General features: G+C 38.3%; 1 protein-coding gene across 4 annotated transcripts in view; it reads left to right on the top strand.

The window, feature by feature from the left end:
* Positions 1–19,458, top strand: part of LOC118201808 (annexin A7-like) — a 156,402-nt gene that overhangs the window by 50,949 nt on the left and 85,995 nt on the right. For 2 of the 4 annotated variants that reach the window (XM_085825620.1, XM_085825628.1), the window contains one exon: positions 7,592–7,661. In XM_085825620.1, coding sequence (XP_085681746.1) covers positions 7,592–7,661 — 70 coding nt within the window. Of the gene's footprint in view, positions 1–7,591; positions 7,668–19,458 lie in introns of all 4 variants that reach the window. The other 2 variants (XM_085825612.1, XM_085825626.1) reach the window with 1 other exon arrangement.

The following is a 19,458-nucleotide window of genomic DNA, read 5'->3' as shown; positions in this document are numbered from 1 at the left end:
ATAACATCCACCAAATATATGACGACTTTAGACTTAACGACTGGTTATTTTCAAATAGGGGTTAGGCCTGAGGACGTGCCTAAGACTGCTTTCATAACCAAGTCTGGCTCTTATGGATTTTTGCGTATGCCGTTTGGCCTTTCAGGGGCCCCGGCAACATTTCAGCGATGTATGGACATTGTGTTAAGACCTGTTCTTAAAAAGTCCACATTTATCTATTTAGACGATATCATTATTACTAGTGATAATCTCGACCAACATGTACAGGATTTAAGACAGGTGTTTTCTTTATTAAATGAAGCCGGTCTAAAAGTTAATGTCGAAAAGTGCAAATTTGCAGCCCCTGAATTAAAATATTTAGGTTACAAAATATCTCAGAAAGGAATAGAGACAGACGTATCAAAAATAATTGCTGTACAAAAGTATCCGACTCCAAACACGGCGAAGAAGCTCTCTTCTTTTCTAGGACTTTGTTCATATTATAGGTCCTTTATAAAAAATTTTGCAGCTATTGCTGAACCATTGTTAAAATTAAAAAGGAAAAAGGCAAGATTCTCGTGGACGGCCGAAGCCAATAGTGCTTTCGAAAAATTAAAACAAGCATTAACGCAAGCCCCTGTGTTGAAATTTCCTGAAAAGGATGAGAATTTAGAAATTTCAGAGGATGCTTCGGATTATGCGGTAGGAGCGGTACTTTCGCAAAATCAGCAGCCCGTGGCATTTTTTAGCCGAACTTTAAATCAAACACAAAGAAACCATTCCGCGACCGAGAGAGAGGCACTTGCAGTTCTGTTAGCAGTGCAAAAGTTCCGAGTCTATTTTGGAAATGCACCGATAACAGTGTACTCTGATCATGCGGCGGTAACTAGATTGTACTCAGGGAAAAACTTATCCCCAAGGTTAATAAGATGGGCACTCAAGCTACAAGAATATAATCTGGTAATCAAGCATACCCCCCGAAAGGAAAATATCGTAGCAGATGCCCTATCACGAATTAAATTAGACGAACAGGGTAATACCGTAAAGGTGGCAATGCCTACAGCATGTACAATAAATTCCCGAGAAACTGTAATAACCGAACTGGGTAAGGATCCTGAGTTTGGAAGCATTTATGAGTATTTGAAGGATCCTGAAAATTTTAGCCACCAAGATATTGTGGCAATAAGAAATAGTGTGGCCCATTACGAACTAATAGATGGTCTATTATTCTATACAAAAACTACGAATTCCAACAACGAATTTCGACCTGTTATCCCAGCTAGTCTTAGATTAAATATCCTGCAGGAGCTCCATGACAGCCCTTTAGCTTCTCATGCTGGTATTCGAAAAACTATCCAAAGCGTACGCGAGGCAGTCTACTTTCCTGAACTGCAAAAGTTAACAAGGGCGTATGTCCAGTCCTGCCCAACATGTCAAGCAGTTAATTATATTAATTTCCGCCCGGCCGGGTTTCTAAATAGTATTAAATCCGAATTTCCAAATGAAATAATTGGCATAGATTTATTGGGCCCTTTCCCAAAAAGTCAGTTAAATAATTTTAAGTCGCTATCTCCTTGTTATGGTTGATCATTTTAGTAAATGGACCGAAATTGTTCCCTTAAAACGAGCTCCGCGAAATTAGTTACTGATTCTATTTTAAATAAATATATTTTAAAATACGGGGCGCCCCTAAAAGTTATATCGGATAATGGTCCTCAATTTGTAAGTAATATATTTGAAGACATGTGCCAAAAACTGGGCATACGTCATTTAAAAATGGTCCCTTATCGGCCGCAATCAAATATAGCGGAACGGGTCAATAGAAATATAGTGAAAATTATCCGTAGTTATGTTAAAAATTTTCATAAAAGCTGGGATAACTATGTCAATGAATTTGCTTTCGCCCTTAGGACCGCAAAACATGATACAACGGGCAAAACTCCTGCTGAGTTCTTTTTAGGCAGAAAGATTATAACGCCGTTAGATAAATTAGTTTATGTGCAACAAAGAGCCCCAGAATTTAAAAGGGCTGATATAGAAAAACTAATTAAGGAAGCAAAGAAGAATACTGAAGTAGCACAGAGAAAACAAAAATTATATTATGACTTGAAACGACGGGGAGTAACTTATAAAGTAGGGGATGAAGTTTTTAAAATTAAGCATTCACTTTATTCAGCACCAGAAGATAAAACTGCCAAATTTTTTCCACGATTTGAAGGACCATGTGTTATAGAAAAAATAACTCACGCTGTAGTAGTGTTAAAAGCCAGAAATGGTGAAACCTGCTCCGCAAACATTGATCAAATCAAACCCTACTATGATCGTAATAAAATGCAAATATTTTTAGATCTTTTGCAGGATCCTGCACGGCAGACACCGCAGGCACAAGCTCCAGAGGTGGAAAAACGACAAGTACAAGGGCAAGCCATTAAGACGCAGGAGCAAGTGAAAAGAAAGTTTCCCCGCGGAAAAATTGAAGGTAGCAAGAAAACGAAGCCGTTCCACTGTCCAGAAAAGAGAGCTAACGATCACCCCCAGAATGAAGAAGGGAGAAGGACGACGTATGCAAAGAGAATGACGGCGGCAACTATAACCCGGCTCTAAAACGGAAGATCTACTCATCCGACAGGACTCTCCGCAGCAAATGTCGCCGAACTGCGGAAGGGCCATCAGCGGCGGAGGAAAAGTTACAAGGAAAATTTGAACGGCCAGCAACGAGGTCCAAGCAGGAACACGAAAGAAGTTTCCCGGTTTCGCCAAGACCAGCTGCCATCAAACGACCAAGACCACAGGCAGAAGCGAAAAAGAAAGTATTCAAGGGTGACCGAACTGGAGAAAAAAGAAAGCATCTAGAGGAAGGCACTGAAGGGCGAGCCCGTACAAGAAGGAGGATAAATCAAACAACTATCTGCACTACCTTTAAGGACTGGGCCCAGAAAAGAATGTCCGAATATCACAAAGATAAGTAAAATTTTATGTTACTTTGCAAACTTAAGTTAATCTTTCATTCTTACTGCAAGTGGCAGATTTCAAGAAGTTTTACCTCATGCGAGGTCTACTTTTATCGCCAAAAGGGCGAGAAATGTGTTGTTACCGATTTTGATATTATTTTTTTCAATTACTCGCGCGTAAAACTAAAGTTGATGTATAATAGCGTTGTGTAAAGACTTAAATATTGTAAAAAGTTATTGTATAAATATTATTTAAAACATTCTGGCAAGAAAGAAGTTTTAGTCTGAAAGACTTTTTGAAATGTATTATTTCAATGTAGAAAGAATTGGCACTTGCTTTAAAAAGAGTAGAAGTTAACAATGTACTACTAATGTATGTTTTCAAATGTATAAAATTAACGGCATGTTAATATGTTCTTATATACAATGTGAACTGTTATTTTAAATGTTAAGAAATACCGTGATATGGTAAAAGTGAAAGTAATGTTAAATTTTGTTTTTATTCGTGTGACTGTAAAAAGACTAAATCATGGTGAATATGTGTTAAAGGTTGAATGATGTAGTTAGGCTCTCTGACGCTACACTTCAGAGTTAGCCACTTTCAGAATAGTACCTCAGGGTTTAGAGTTGAAATTAGGGTGTGTTACGAGGTCTTGGTATGTTGAATTTTAACACGTTAGTGTTTTGATTGTAGGAGGAAGTGTTGAACACGTATACATAAACACATTCGTGTTTGGTGTTCTTTTACAACACATGTCAGAGAGCACGGGGAGAGATAACTAAAATAGCTATGAATGAAATAAGAATGTTAAGAGAAATATAATTATACATGTTACTTGCCATTTCATTTTGTAACATTTCATTAAACTAGTTTTCCTTCCAGATCTCTGGAAGGAACCAGATTTGAATAAAAGCTCCTGTTTAGATGCAGTACAGATGAAACAAATTGTGTATCCTGGGAGCTGCTATTGTAAAAACAAATTTCTTTCTTTTAAATTTCTAGTTTCTAGCGAAAAATGTTTGTAAAAGATTGGCCTCGCGTTAGATTCTAGAGCTAAAAGTTTTCGACAAGGTCGTTTTAGACCTCAGTTTCAAACTAATTAACTCTGGCGGGAAGTATGTAAGGATCTTAAGTTTTACTAACGTTTATTTTATTTTAAATCTTTACTATCACTTCTTATTTTCTACTTCCGGCCAGAATTATAAGCGTTAAAGTATTTATGCAAAGTTTGTCTGGCGAACGCCAAGTATTTAAGTTGTGGCTTTTTGCCAAGCGAGAGAGGAAGCAGTGAGTCGAAGCAGGCCGCTTACCTTAGAAGTTTTACGCAGTTTCTGGTTGCCTTCCAGGCCAGAGGTTTTAATCCTCTTGATAAATTTTAAACGTATTGTAGTGTTCACAGTTCTCTGTACTACATACGGCTTCCTGTTAATATAAGGCCAATCTTCCACGTTTATTATTTTAAACTTAAATTAGAGTTTAGTTCTATTTTTATACTTTTACGTTTTGACCCCAAGTAGCGGGTCTGTGTATTTCCGAAGTACGGAAGTTATTGTAAATAGAGAAAAATAAAGGGTTTTGTATACCCTTCTTGTGTATCCTGTCTACTTCCCACAGTTACCACAGTCCAAACATAGCTTTAGTAAGCTCTCTGTTCCGAGTCAGGTCCTTGCATGTTCCCGAAGAAGGTAAGACGGAACATTGATCCTGATAACTTTTCGATAGAAGCATTTAGGATGCTTATAAGAGTAAAGCATGTTTTTTTACTAATCCGTAATTTGTATATTATATACACTCAATGAGCAAAATTAAGATAATTTGCAAATTCCATCTATTTTTACCAAAACTAACGAACCATAGGTGCTAATCATGCCGCCAAAGAATTTTGAAATTATCCTGAATCGAATATGTAAATATACACAGGCGTGTCTGCGGTGCTGTGATTGTGGAGGGGATATATGCACATGAGGAATTTCAGCGATTTGTGTGCTCGTACTCCGTCATGACATTCGCCATTTTTTTCGCAACAGCTGAATAAATTTTATGAGGTATCAGGTAAAACGTATAGGCACGAACATATATGGTTGAAGGAATGAAATGAAGAATTGTCGGTAGATTGAAGGTAGGCCATTCACAAGCACGGATGGCTATAGAGCTCAGTGTAACGCCTAGTGTCGTCTGCAACTTGTGGAAACAGTTTAAGGACACTGGATCCATATGAAGATGACCTAGGCAAGGTCGACCAAAATTCAAAATGACGAATGAGGATGGTTATTTGGCAATCTCAGCGTGGCGACACAGGACTGGTACAACTTCACAGCTCACGTGAGTTTTAAACTGCCACTGGAACCCGAGTTTCATAGTTTAAGTTGTTTAAAACTTTTATGAGATAGAGCTGTATGCCAGAAGACCCGTTGTTGGCGTTCAGCTCACTGAAGCGCACAAGAAAGTGTGTTTAGCACTCTCTTGTGTTGTCTCCTGAACACAGTGATTCTCGACGTTATTCTTGGACATCGACGAACCTGTACTTAAAAAAGCCTGGAGCACGATACCATTCCTCCCGCATCAGAGAAAAGAATCATAACTGTGGTGGAGGCGTAATAGTTTGGGCAGCCATTATGTTGGACGGCCGCACATCCCTGCGTGTGTTTGACTGCTATGAAGAAGAGGAGAACTTAAAGCCCTATATTCCGCTTTTCAGGGGCGCAGTTTGTCCTAGATTTCTGTTAATGGACGACAACGCTTGTCTATATAAGGTTTAGCTGGTCAACGATTAACTGGAAAGAGAGGATATTCGCCGCACGGTTTTGCCAGTCTGACCTTAATCTTAGAGAGTATGTTATGTCTCTTGAGAGTCAATTTCATCTAGCCATCCACCTCCGATAACCAATTCGGAGTTGAAAACTGCCTTACTCCAGTAGTTGGGATCCACTGCCATAGTGTCTCCTCAACCCTCAAATATCAGACTCATTTTCAGTTCAATATCACAACGTGGATTTTAGACATCTTTGCACTATGAGTTTTACAGATAATTATGCATAAATAAAATGAGTTTTAATCGTACATCTCTTTCTCTGTTATGAATGTATATTAACATCTAGTTTCATTAAAATTTGTCTATTAATTTTTCCAAAATTCGGCATAATGCGCAAATTCTCTTAATTTCGCATACAAATGCATATCAAGCAACAATGTATAGTGAATTGTAGTAAACTACAAGTTGGTGTTACTTCCGGTCTGAAGAATAATGGGTTTTGAATAATAACGTAACATTCTGGAGAGCGATTGACTGTATAATACTTCTGCATTCCATGATGTGGTAAATTAAAGAATTTATCCCAATGATGTATGTTTTACTTGCATATCTCCTTTATTCCTAGCAATAAATGTAATGAACACAGACATTATCCGCAAAATACTTCAACTGGGATTATACAACCGCTGGCAAAATTAAACATTCTTAGTATCCATATTGCATTTGTGCTGGTTTCTTAAAACAAAAAATCTGATTATAGAAAACAAAATATTAGACACTGAAATGAAAATATAATATTAATTCCTAAGCTTTTAAAAGCATATAATTTTATACATATCTTTTTTAAAAAGAAAGCAACATTTTGAAATTTTGCGCACTATAGATAATATGATGATTTATAATATTTTCTGTTCTTTTTTATATTATCAGATTAATTATAAATAGATCTGGTATTTTTTATATTATTAGATTATTAATTAATAAGTAGTAGCAGGGATATTCATGAATCTGGAAACAGTGCTCTAGAAATCCTTAAATAGGATCGTAATGTGGACGCACAGCTTAAAACTGAAGATCAATGCTGAAAAGACTACTGTCTGTGCCTTTTCAACAGACAGAAAGCATAGAGGGTCTAATGAATTCAGAATCATACACTGAAGGCAAGTGCATAGTGAAGACATGCCCGAAATTCTTGGTAACCACCTTAGATGCAGAATTGAGATTCACTGAGCATTGATGGAGGACTCACGCATGGTATTTGGCAATCAACACCCCTTCCCCTTAAATGAATCTGAGTATTTTGGCAGAATGCCAGGCAAGGTGCTGACTGAGCGGAAAGTTCTCTTTGTACTTACCGCAGCACATTTATATATTTAAAAAAATTATAACTTTTTTATATCGCGCAATAAATAATTTTGAATGTAAGAAATTTAAAAGAGGATGAAGAATTTGTTTTGTAATCTGTGAAACTTTTAACTTTACAACGGCTACATTTTTAGATCCTGAAATTTTAAAAAAATGAATGCCAATTCAATTGGGCGATTTTCAAAAAATCCTCCAAAAAGTCAGAAATTAGTTAAAAATTTAATATGAATTTCAGTTAAAAGGTATTTTACACTCTATTTTATGATGCAAACAGCAAAATTCTGCGATATTTTGTTTGTTCAGTTAACTAAGATATACGCAAAAAATCGTTTCATCATGAAATTCAAAAAACTAAAATTAAATTTTGAAAAATTTTGTCATTTACAAAGTGTGTCTGTGCGAAATTTAGCTCAGTAGCTTTTCAGAAAATAGTTTAAAAATGGATTACAATTTTTCATCGTAGCGACAATAATAATAAAATCTTATAAATAAAAATGGCATTCTTTTAACATATTCACAATTTTCTTTTCTGTCCTTCTTCAGGGCACCATCACGCCTGCAGAAAACTTTAATGCCGAAAGGGCTGCAGCTAAACTACGGAAAGCTATGAAAGGTATCGGTAAGTACTTAACTTTGGAAACTGCCACACAATTTATAACAATTTATTATATGTGAAAATGTGTAAAAATATACGATAGCATTGCCTTTCAGGGCTTCATATGTAATCTCTTGAATAATCTGGCCAGTAACAAAGAAAGCATGGCATTTATTAATGCTTAGAAAAGATATTTAATATGTACAATGCGCGAAGAAATGTGAAAACGGTTTCAGATTATCGTTGAAGAACCCTAAAAAATACTTCGAATTATAAAAGGAACAAACTTCAGTTCCAAGGTAAAAAATTCAAATAGCAAAAGCATTTGAAAATAAGCTGAGGCAAAAGTCAAAATACGAACAAATATTACAAATTTTCCTACTGAACTGAAGATCAAAAATATTGTCTTTGCCTGATTTCACTCTGAATGATCTCTATGTTTAATGCATAGGAAATAATTCTCTGTTAAAATATTTGTAGCTAGCTTTCAAATTGAGGTATGTTTAATCAGTGTCTCTTTTAGCCATTCCAAACTAATGTAATCTTAAAGTTACATCATAAACTAATATCAGGGACACAATGCAGAACAATAAGCGGGCTGCTACAGAGTGGTCAAAATAAAAGTGTTTAATACATTAATCTCCTAAATATACAATTGGTAAATAAAATTATTAAACTAATCAATATAATACGGCAAGATATAATACAGTCATATAAAGAAAAATATGTATTGACGGCGAAACAGCCACATCGAAACGGCCACGGCGTATAGTCCCATTCTCCCCTGGAAATGTGTATTTAGAATTTCGTGATAAAGTACTCTAAACAGCAAAAGGATCATTGGAAACTGAAACAGACACGATTGGATGTGAGAAGAGTATGCTCAGACACATAAAACAGCAACCAGTCGTTTGAGTGAGAGCTACAAACGTGTTTAGTGAGCACTAACACGCAATATTTAAATTGCGCCGGAGCCCACCGGAGCCCGGCTCCCGTGCTTCTCAAATTTTAAGATAAATTACAATTTTAGCCGGAGCGCACCGGAGCCTTAAATAAGATGAGCTCCTATACTTCTTTTTATAAAACTGAACCACAATTTAAAGGGAAAAAATTCGAATTCCTAACGTTTTAGTTTAACAATAAGCAGGCCTTGCAAAATTCTATTTTCCTAGAAATACGAACTCATGAGAACATGAGACGTTCCAGTAAAGTTCCCTCACTCACATGCGGAAACCTTTCCCTTTAAGAAAAGCAATAAATTTGGGGGAGTTTATTTAGGAACGCCTAAATTTCTCGCCATGCTATCGTATTTAGTGTATTGTTATCGATGCTTACAGTTAGTTACCCTCACAGGAAGGAAAATTTGTGTTCTTAAATGGCGAGTACAATAAGAGTGAAATACTGAGATAAACTGCTCATGCACGTCTTATACATCGTCTTCCCATAGTATCCACTAATGGGGAGGGGGAAAGCGTAACCAGCAACTTTGCATTTAGGAGTCCGATTCAGGACTCATTTACCCCTGACACCCATCTGCCTGATGGCTATAATTATATCAAGAGAGAGCCGCGGTCAAAGAGAACGTCCTCTTTCACCAAGATTTCCCTCATTTTTTTGTTTCCACCCACTCATACCCTCATTCTGTTTCGCCCTGGAATTTTCATCAGCTATACTTTAAGTATATTTAATTTTTGTGATGATAAAAAAACTCCCCCCCCCCTGAATAAGAAGGCTGCGGCATTTCTTTTATGTAATTGAATAACAATTTCAGTAGAAATTTTATCTCGAAAATTTTATTTTAACAATAAAATTATATTAAAAATCACGTATTAAATTTCAATTTATCTCTTTACATTTTATTTAATTTTAATAAGTTAATTACTTCAATCTTTAATTATTTCAATAAATAATAATTAATTATATAATAATTATCAATTAAATTATAATTAGGTATATAATAATTGATTTAAGAACAATCTATAAACATTAATTAAATATCTATTAATTAATTTGATAATAATTAACTATTTAATTTTAATATTATTAATGAGTTTAATAGTCATTTTATTTATTTACGAGTATTTACTCTTGTTCCTCTTTGCTGACGGTCTTCCATAGGGCTCCGGCACTTCTAATCTTAGAAATTAAGCCCTGCTAACACGTCTGTAGCTCTTCTGCACAAGTTTAGCGAAATGAAGACTGCATAATGATCAGTTGAATGCAATTACGATAACGATAAATCAGCGTGTTTTTATTGCTGATTGTTGTACAAAACTCGCTGGAAGAACTACAGTAGAACATTGAAAACACTGTTGCTCCCATCCGTCAGGCAAAGCTTCTACTCGTGTCTCACAGTTTAATAAACCAAGCGCAGCTCTGCATCGATGTTAACGGGAGCCATTTCCAGCATTTTTCGTGAAGAGAAGTTTTTTAGTATGAGTAAACGTAGCGTCAGAATTATACATATTATCCGGGCCAGTTTTATTTTGGCCATTATCATTTTGTATCTGTAGCAGTTCTTGGAGAATTCACTGGTCTTTCGTATAATGTTTTAGATTTTATATACTGTAGTCATTTTTGAATTTCCTCATGATCTACAATTCCAAAGCGTAGACTTGGCGTCCAATTTCTTCCGGGCCAGAAGCATATGAGGTGAATGCACTCCCGTGCAGTTTTAAGTTCAGACGTTTTAATTTTTGGAATGAAAATATATTTGAAAGGCTTAAAAAACTAGGAACATGTAATATTTTTATGTAAACCTCTGTGCACTGAAATTTGTACATATTGTGGAAGTAAAAATTAAAGGATTATCGAGGGGGGAGAGGAAGTTTACGTCCTATTGAATGATATTCATAAAATCTCATTAGAACTTTTAAGTTTCAAATAGTTTACACTATCATAGTTTTGAAAGATCTTGCATACACAAAAAATATAACACTGAAATACATTAGCAGATATATATAATTCAGAAACGCGTTATCCCTTGTAGAGTTCCTCATTTTGGAATTCTAAGTTAATGTTGGAAGTGAAGAATCTAAGAACTGATAAGCGAATAATCACTTGAGTTCGGTGACAAGAAACAACAAGATAGAAGGGTAACTAACCCTTTATTATTCCAATAAGATTTAACAAAACTCCGCCTGGGAGTGTACAAGCAAAGCCCGCACTTGGACTTGAACTTAAAAAGACTAAGAATTAAACTAAAACTAAGATTAACTAAAGAAGTATAGCCGAAGCTATCAAGGTTCAAATCGAGTTGTCCCCTTAACTTATCTGACTACGAAGCTTAGCAAGGGCCTGAGTACGGCCGAGCGTAATAACAGCTTTGAGAGAGAGAGAGAGTAGCCAAAAAGGCAGACGCGCGTTAATCAGAAACTCCTGTTCTCTCTGACTCAGGAAGTAACTTCGTGGTTTAAGTACCGCTCATCCTCATTCAATATTCAGCAAGATTCCAAAACTACGTTCTTGCCGGAAGTAGTAAGTTGAAGTTAAGAATTTGACGGGAAAGGAACTTTAACTTAAAATTTAACTGTTAATAAAATTAACATAATTCTTACATAGCTTCCGACCAGACTTTAAATGCTCGAAAAATAAGGTCTCAAAACGACCTTGTTTAAGACTTTAATGTCTGAAAAACTTACGTTAACTACACTCTTCAAACATTTAAATTAATTAAATGACTTTAAAGATTCGTTTTTAGGGCCAACTTTACAACAATTCTAAAAGCTAGACTAAAGCTAGGAAAAATAAAATTTACAATTCATCCGTTCTGGACATATATCTTGACATACATCTTCATGAATGGACACTTTATTCTGCTATAACTATGTCAGGTCTTGATCCTTCCATATCTGGAGGGAAATGTCATTAGTAAGGCATTTTACAAAGCTTTTCTTTAAATCCTAACTTTACGCTTTTATTTCATCATTTGGCCCTCATGCACTTTCATTCATACTACAATTTTATTTCACCCATGCTCTCCAGCAAATGTACTGAGGGTCTTCTATGTTGTGTTACCGCGAACTAAACTACCGCTACACAACACCTAACGTTGTTAAATTTGACGCACCAGACTCCCTACACGTGTATTTAATTATGGCAAAGCACACTAGGGCTATCTGCCTAAGGGGAGGGATACCTTCGTGGAGGACTTTCTAAGGGAAACTGGCTCTTATACAAGTTACACATAGGGAAAACCACGAAAACACCCATGCAGCCAGCCCGTACGCGGGATTCGAACCCCGGACCGAACTACCAGTGTTCAGCGATTTTACCGCTCGTCCGCTGGTGGGCCTTACTCCCTACACGAAAACTCTTTCCTAATGTAGAAAGCGAAAGCTTATATTTTAGTTTTAAACGTGTTAACTGGAGAGCCTAACATTAAACACACATATATATATATATATTAACATTCAATTCTTCCACAATTCCAATACGCAGAGATCAAAATTTATTTTTTTGTGATATTTCAACACAAATATTAAACATTTCTACATGAACATGAATATTTACACATCACTTTTGAATTCACTTTATATGAACAGTCATAGTTGCTTAATTACGATTTACCAATATTTACACGAAATCTTAACTTTACGTTAACAGATTTTAGTATTCTCAGAGTCTTCCGACTAAACGTATTCACAATTTACTTTTCGCAACTTGCGAGTTCTTAACAAAAAGTATTTAACGCTAGTAGCTTCTCGCCAAATTGCTAACATAAAAATCTATGATTACGAACATTTACAACCAATCATCCGCTATCTGCGATTTAACTTTTCTAAACATCTTTAGCAACTTAGATCAAGATGATATAATTTGAACTAAAAAAAAAAAAAAAAAAAATAAGCAAAGAAATTGTCACTTATCTTTTTCTGTATTCCTGCATTCTGATGTTACAGAATTGTTGAAATGTAGGGAACCTGATGACCTCCAATCTTCTTCTCGAGCTTTGATGTTCCGCTCCGTTTACTTCCGATCTTTTCCTTTTTTCCCCCTTGTCTAGGAATCTGGGACTCTTGCGGGCGGGTTGCGGATTCTGGAAAGCCAATTTCCTTTTTTGCTCCGGTGGGGATACCGTCCTTCAGGGTCTTTGAATCTTCTCTTGGCCCTTCTAACTTGTTGGTCCGGCACGGTTGTGTGTACAGGTCTTTTCTGGCTTTTCGGTCACCATCCTGGTCCTAGTTGGGCATCCTTTTGCAGTTGTTGCTGGGGGAAACTGTGGTTTACGTCTAGTCTCCCTTCGTCGTTGAATTTTCTTCTTTACTGGAACCTTGTCAGCAGGCCTCCCTCTTCTGGTCGATGGTACTTGAGTTTTTGCAGAATCCTCGGCTCTGACTTATTGAACTGTCGGTGCTAACTTCTTTCATTTTTGTGCGCTTGTAGCATTACTGGAATGGATTTCCCTGGTCGAAGTTCGCTGGCTCTGCTTTCTTTTTTGTGTTGGGGGGACTCCAGCTGTGCTCTTGAGCTGGCGGGCTTCTCTCCTCACTTCCAGGATTCTGTAATAAATCCTGCAATATTTTAAAGTCAGTGCAGCTGTAATAAGGTTTTAACTGATCGATATTTGCAAGCAGTTGTTGCCATTTTCGGCCTTTAAATAAAACGTGGCTTCTCTTATTCTTTCCACCATGTACGGCCCTTCAAACCTGGGCTCAAACTTCGCAACTCTGTTTTCTGGTGCCGATGATAACGAATATTTCAACTTAAGAACTTTCTGTCCCACTTTATATTCGAATTCCCTTCTATTTCTATAGTAATAGATTTTTTGTTTTTGTCTTTCTATATCAGAGCTTTTAATTGCTTCGTCGATAATTTTCTGAATGTCTTTTAACCTGAATTCTTCTTGTCTCTGTTGTACAAAGAACAGCTTATCCAAAGGCGTTATGATTTTTCTTCCTAAAAATAACTCCGCGGGGGTCTTCTGCGTAGTATCGTGCTTTGCGGTTCTCAAGGCAAAACCTAACTCATTGACACAGCTGTCCCAGCGGTCATGAAAATTTTTCACATATCCCCTGATAATTTTTACAATATTCTTATTTACGCGTTCCGCTATATTCGACTGCGGTCTATACGGTACCATTTTTAGATGGCGTATGCCAAGTCCTGTGCACAAATTTTTAAATATACTGCTAACAAACTGTTTTCCGTGATCTGATATTACTTTTAGTGGGGTCCCGTATTTTAATACATATTTATTTTAGAACGAATCTGCGACTATATTAGCTGAAACTCGTTTAAGAGGGACTATTTCTAGCCATTTTGAAAAATGGTCAACGATTGTTAAAAGATATCTGTTTGTATTTATTTTTGTCCTAGGGTAGGGTCCGAGCAAATCTATACCAGCTATTTCATTTGGAAAAGTGGTCTTTATGTTTTTTAAATACCCGAACGGGCTGTAATTAACACCGTTTATTAATTGGCACATATGGCACGACTTAACATACTCAGTAACAACTTTCTGTAACTGCGGAAAATAAACCGCTTCGCGTACCCTCTTTAGTGTTTTTAGTATTCCGAAATGTCCAGCAGATGGTATATCATGCAACTCCTCTAAGATACTTAAACGTATACTCGCTGGGATTACTGGTCGGTATTCCTGATTTTCATTTGTTACCTTTGTATAAAATAACAATTTGTCGATTATTTCGTAATGCTGTGCCCTATTGCGAATAGCCGTTAAATCTATATGTTCAAAGTTTTCAGGGTCTTCCAGGTATGCGTAAATATCTTTAAATTCCGGGTCCTTTTTCAATTCTTCGACTATTGTTTCACGGGACTCAATAACTCTTGAGGTGAGCATAGCACACTTGATTGTGTTTCCGTCTTCATCAATTTTTATTCGGGAAAGGGTGAGTGAGTGAGTGCACCGCTATGATGGCTTCCGACCACGGACATGAACCAAACGGAATTATATACCATCACGGCGGAGAAGACTCCAGAGTAACAAGGTTGAATATTATAAACTAATAACAGTTTTTACATATTGTTAACTGCAAGGCACTAAGCGTTATTCTGGTTATCTGCTTTAAGTTCTGAACTTTTGAAACATTATAATATTATCCACGGTTGTTTCTGCTTAGGCAGTGTTCTGAGATTTTCTCTATTTTATCAAGGGCTATTCTGTTTTTGTGTGTTAGTCGTCCACATTGCCCAGGCACAGTCCGCTGGTTTCTTCAAGTGCCAGGTTCTTGTATGTACACAATGCAAGTAATAATGGTCCGTGTCGCCTTCCTCTCCGCATTCGCAGAAAGGAGTATCCCTAAGTCTGAATCTGTTCAGGTATACTGGGAATGGTCCATGACCTGTCAAGAACTGTGTTAGGCTAGCACAGTGGGTCTTTATTTCCATGTTAACTTTTGGCAGTAAGCGAAATGTCCTTCGTCCTACCTCTGCCTCTGTCCATCTACTTTGCCAATTTTGTAGCAGACTTGTCAAAGTTGTTCGCTTAATATGAGACCAAGGAAGTTTAGTTGGTCTTTCTAATATATCCGTGCGGTTGGCTGCCTGCTTCGCCAGTAGGTCAGCGGCATCATTGCCTTGAATTCCTGAGTGAGCGGGAACCCATTTTAAAGTGGGTCTTTGCGAAATAGGCATTGTCAGAAGCTGTTTCTGAATTCTGTATACCAATGGACTCCGGCTGTTTTGACTTGCGATAGCCGCCAGACTTGATGCCGAATCACTGAGTATGGAGAATTTCTCCTGTTGACACGTGTCCGCATATCTAATTGCAGCACTGATAGCTAGAAGCTCTGCTTGGTATACCGAGTTGTTCGAGCCTAATTTCCTTTTCCACTCGAATGTTACAACTCCATTTTCTAGTCTACAGAAGGCGCTGCCCGTGCCGTTCTCAGTTTTGGAGCCATCTGTGAAAAGGTTATTACTGTACCTCTGAATTGGTTGGTCGTTTATACTGATACCGTCAGAGAGATTAAAAGCTGCTGGATGAAAGTTATTGCAGTTGTTTTGCTCCTCGTAGTCCGAGTGGTGATAACTATGACCCCAGAGTGTTGAAGTTTGACCCAGCCCCCTTACGATAGCTGCCTCCCTTTCTACTATCAAATCTAGGGGAGGAATTCCTGATAGTTGTTGTAGGGCTAGTGTTGACGTGGTACGGTAGGCCCTGCATACTTGAAGTAGCTGCTGTCTCTGCATAGAGAGCAGGGATCTTTTCATATGAGAGGTAAGTTCGCCACCCCAGATTGCTGCTCCATAAGTTATTACTCTTTCTGTAATGGTTCTATGCCAAATTTTTAGTAGCTTAGATGAGATACCCCATTTATGTGAAGTCATGCGTCTCATGTTGTTGCTTAGGATGCTAATTCGAGTCTTAAGATTCCTGACATGTGGCATCCAAGAAAGTCTGTTGTCGAGTAATAGCCCAAGATATTTCAATTGGGGGAAACATTTTACCGGTATCCCATGGAGTTTAATGCTTGGGTTGCGTCTTAGCTGCCTGCTGCGTCCTATGAGCAAAGCTTTAGTTTTCTCTGCCGAAATCTGAAGCTTATGTGCTCTGGCCCATTGGGAGAACAGATCAAGACAGTATTGAGATCTCATTTCGAGGTTACTCCTTCCTGCCACAACTAGCATAAAATCGTCCGCAATGGCTATGATTCGAGCGTATTCTACGCTCTCAAACTGACGAAATGCCGAGTTTGCCACTATATTCCACAGTGTTGGTCCAAGGCATGACCCCTGTGGGCATCCTCTAAAGACATTTCTGACATAAATGCCGCTGTCTGATGTTACTTGTACACTTCGATCTTGAAGGTACGAGCGAAGGATGGTAATAATGGCTGTTGGGCACGCCATGTTGTGCAGCAAATTTATTACGTCTGGCCACCAAAGGGAGTCAAAGGCTCCCTTGATGTCAATGGCTATTGCCAGTGAGTGCAAATTGTTATCCTTGTTCTGTTTGATAGTGGCCATTAAGTCTTTTATGGCATGTTCAGTTGAGTTGCCCATTCGGAATCCATATTGGTTGGGATGCAGGGCGTTGTTCCTTTGCAGGAAGAAGTCCAATCTGTAAAGAATTACTCTTTCCAATACCTTACCGAGCGCTGGCAGTAAACAGACTGGCCTGTAAGATGTAGGTTCTGCCGGAGTTTTGCCTGATTTTAGGAATAACGCCACTTCTGCCAACTTCATATTTTTAGGAAAGTACTGATGTTTCCAGCAAGCTGAAATGACCACAAGGAATAGTTTTGGGAATTCCCGGTGTATCTCTCTAATGATGATATTATCAATTCCATCCGGACCTGGAGCTTTTTTGGGTGCCAGAGTGCGTATGATGTTATCCACTTCCATTTGCGTAGGAGGGAGTTCGTCTCTTCTGGTAAATTGGCGAAATTTCATACTGTAGGTTTTTCTCGCTTCCTCTTGCTCCTCTAAGAAATCCTCTTCATCATCATCAGGAAAAACTGCATTTATGATCTCACTGATTACTTCGATGTTGGATAAGGCAGTGCTATTCACCATAGGCGAAAGGGTCGTAGGGCGAAACACCTTGTTACATGTTATCTTTTGAGTAGGTCCAAAGGCTTTAGTAACATTACTACAGTAAGTTCTCCATGAGATTAACTTGGCATCTTTAATTTTTCTTTTATATAAAGCTCTGGCTTTATTGTATTTTATCATTTTGAGTTGCCGTAGATATGGATCTACCGTGGATTGTGCTTTTCTGCGAAGTGCTCGAACTCTGCTCCTCTCTGCGTTAAGCTCTGGTGACCACCAGGATATCGAGTGTTTTGCCTTTACAGATTTCAAACGATATGCTTTGTGGGCGGCTTGCACTATTTTTGTAACTAGTAAGTCGTAGAGATTATCTAAGGAGTTTCTGTCCTGGCAGTTGTTGAAATCTTTGATAAATTTCTCTACATGCGCTTGAACATGTTCCCGTAAAACGGAATGTCCTCCAAATGCCGTTTTGAATCTTCTCTTTATTATGTAGTCTATAGGAGTATTCAGCCTGTAAGTAATAATTTTGTGATCACTGAGTGACGGCAGGTCACTCACCGTCCAATCTTGTATGTACGGATTTGTATTGGGAGTTGATATTGTTAGATCTGGCCACCCTCGAGCTCTAGATGTTTCAAAGGTAGGCGGTGAGTCCTGAGCGTTGATGGCAATGAAATGCTTACTGTCCAAGAATTCGAGTACCGCAATTCCCCTTCGGTTCTCCGAGTCAGCACCCCATAGTTGACTGGTGGCGTTAAAGTCTCCTGCTATGATACAGTGTGATGCCCCAGTTAGAAGGTTAGAATTAAGTTCCTCTAATAGAGAGGTAATATCTTCGCTCGGGGGTAGATACACAGCAATAATATCAATGCTGCAATTACTAGTGTCTAGTCTGATGGAGACTGTATGCTCTGTGATTTTCATTAGGAGAGGGGAGAGAGGGCCACTGTAAATAATCGCAGCTAGCTGATTCTTTGAGAGAAACGTTCTGCTGTGTGTTGGAACACTAGGAATCACTCCGTTGTAAACGTATGGCTCTTGGAAGATTCCGACATTGGCAGCAGTATGTGTCATTACTTGCAGCGTATTTATGGTTGCTGCATAGCACTTCTGCAAGTTACACTGTAAAAATCGAAGACCTGCTATATGTTTGTTTAGTGTCATCTTGGTTTAGTTCTTTGCAGTGGTCCTTTTCAGACTCTCGAAATGGGCTCCATACACTGGGCAGGAACTTGAAGTAGCTGGGTGATCTGTGCTGAAAGAGGTCCCCTTTTCAGAATTACTACTGCAGCAATTAGTGCAATTCACTTTTTCCGAGCTACACTCCTGCGTCGGGTGGCTGTTACCACACTTCGCGCAAACTGGAGCAATTTTACAGTTCCTGCTATAGTGACCGAACTCCTGGCAGTTGTAACAGCGTATGATCCTAATGTACGGACGGAGAGGACAAGACTCAAAACCCACTAAAAGACGGCCTAGCTTAACTAGGTGTTCTGCTGACTTAGGGTCTATGTCTATCACCCAGTTTTTCCTTCCGCTTTGCCCGGAACGGCTTGCTCGTATTTGAAAATTTGAAAAGCACTGGGATTGAAATTGGGCAGTTGGTCTACAAGTGCTGCTGTTAGATCTTCTTTTCCTAGATTCTCAGGTACTCCAAAAATAATTACACTTTCCCTTCTTGGCTTGGGCTCCCGAAATTCAAGTGTCTCTAGTAGTGCTGGCCTGTCCTCAATTGCCTGTTTCAGGCGCAGCAGGTGAGCTTTTTCTCGACACCGGATGAGAAGCTCTCTGGACCTTGTCGGCCGAATCTGCACTAAAGTGATCCCTAGCTGGGAGGGTTTCAAATCTGCCGAAAGTTGAGCTTTAATCCCTTCGGGTGTCCGTGTGGAGTTCTTTGACCTTAATAATATAACGTGCTCCGATAGAACTGGAGAAGATCTTGAAGGTGGAGAAGTTTTCCGCTTCTTTCGTGTCACCTCAGTGAAGGAATTTTCTTTTGTGGACTGTTCTTATGGGGCTGAGGATTCCACTGCTTGATAAGACTCGGAATGTTGAGGATTCTCGTGAGATGGCTGTAAACTGTGTGCGAGTTGCTGTTGTTGCAGAGCCAAGACTTGAGACAAGAGGCGAGATAAACCTCGTGTTCCGTTAACGTTATGCGAACGGTGTTCACAAAAGATGTAAATTGCTTTCTTTCATAAGCGTTTAGTCTGCGAGATTCCTTTGCTTGTAAGATGAATAACTGGAGTTGGTTACAGATGTGGTTAATTGCTTCCAACCTGTAGTTAGGTGTCGATGTGCTAGCAGCACCTTTAACAGAAGGAGGAGAATGTTGAATATTATGCTCCGTGCCGGC

The sequence above is a fragment of the Stegodyphus dumicola genome, chromosome 1 (genome assembly GCF_044657685.1).
Source record: "Stegodyphus dumicola isolate Sdum_Otavi_A_Nest chromosome 1, ASM4465768v1".
NCBI lineage: Eukaryota > Metazoa > Arthropoda > Arachnida > Araneae > Eresidae > Stegodyphus > Stegodyphus dumicola.
Note: the sequence above shows the minus strand (reverse complement) of the source record. Positions and strands in the feature narration are given on the sequence as shown.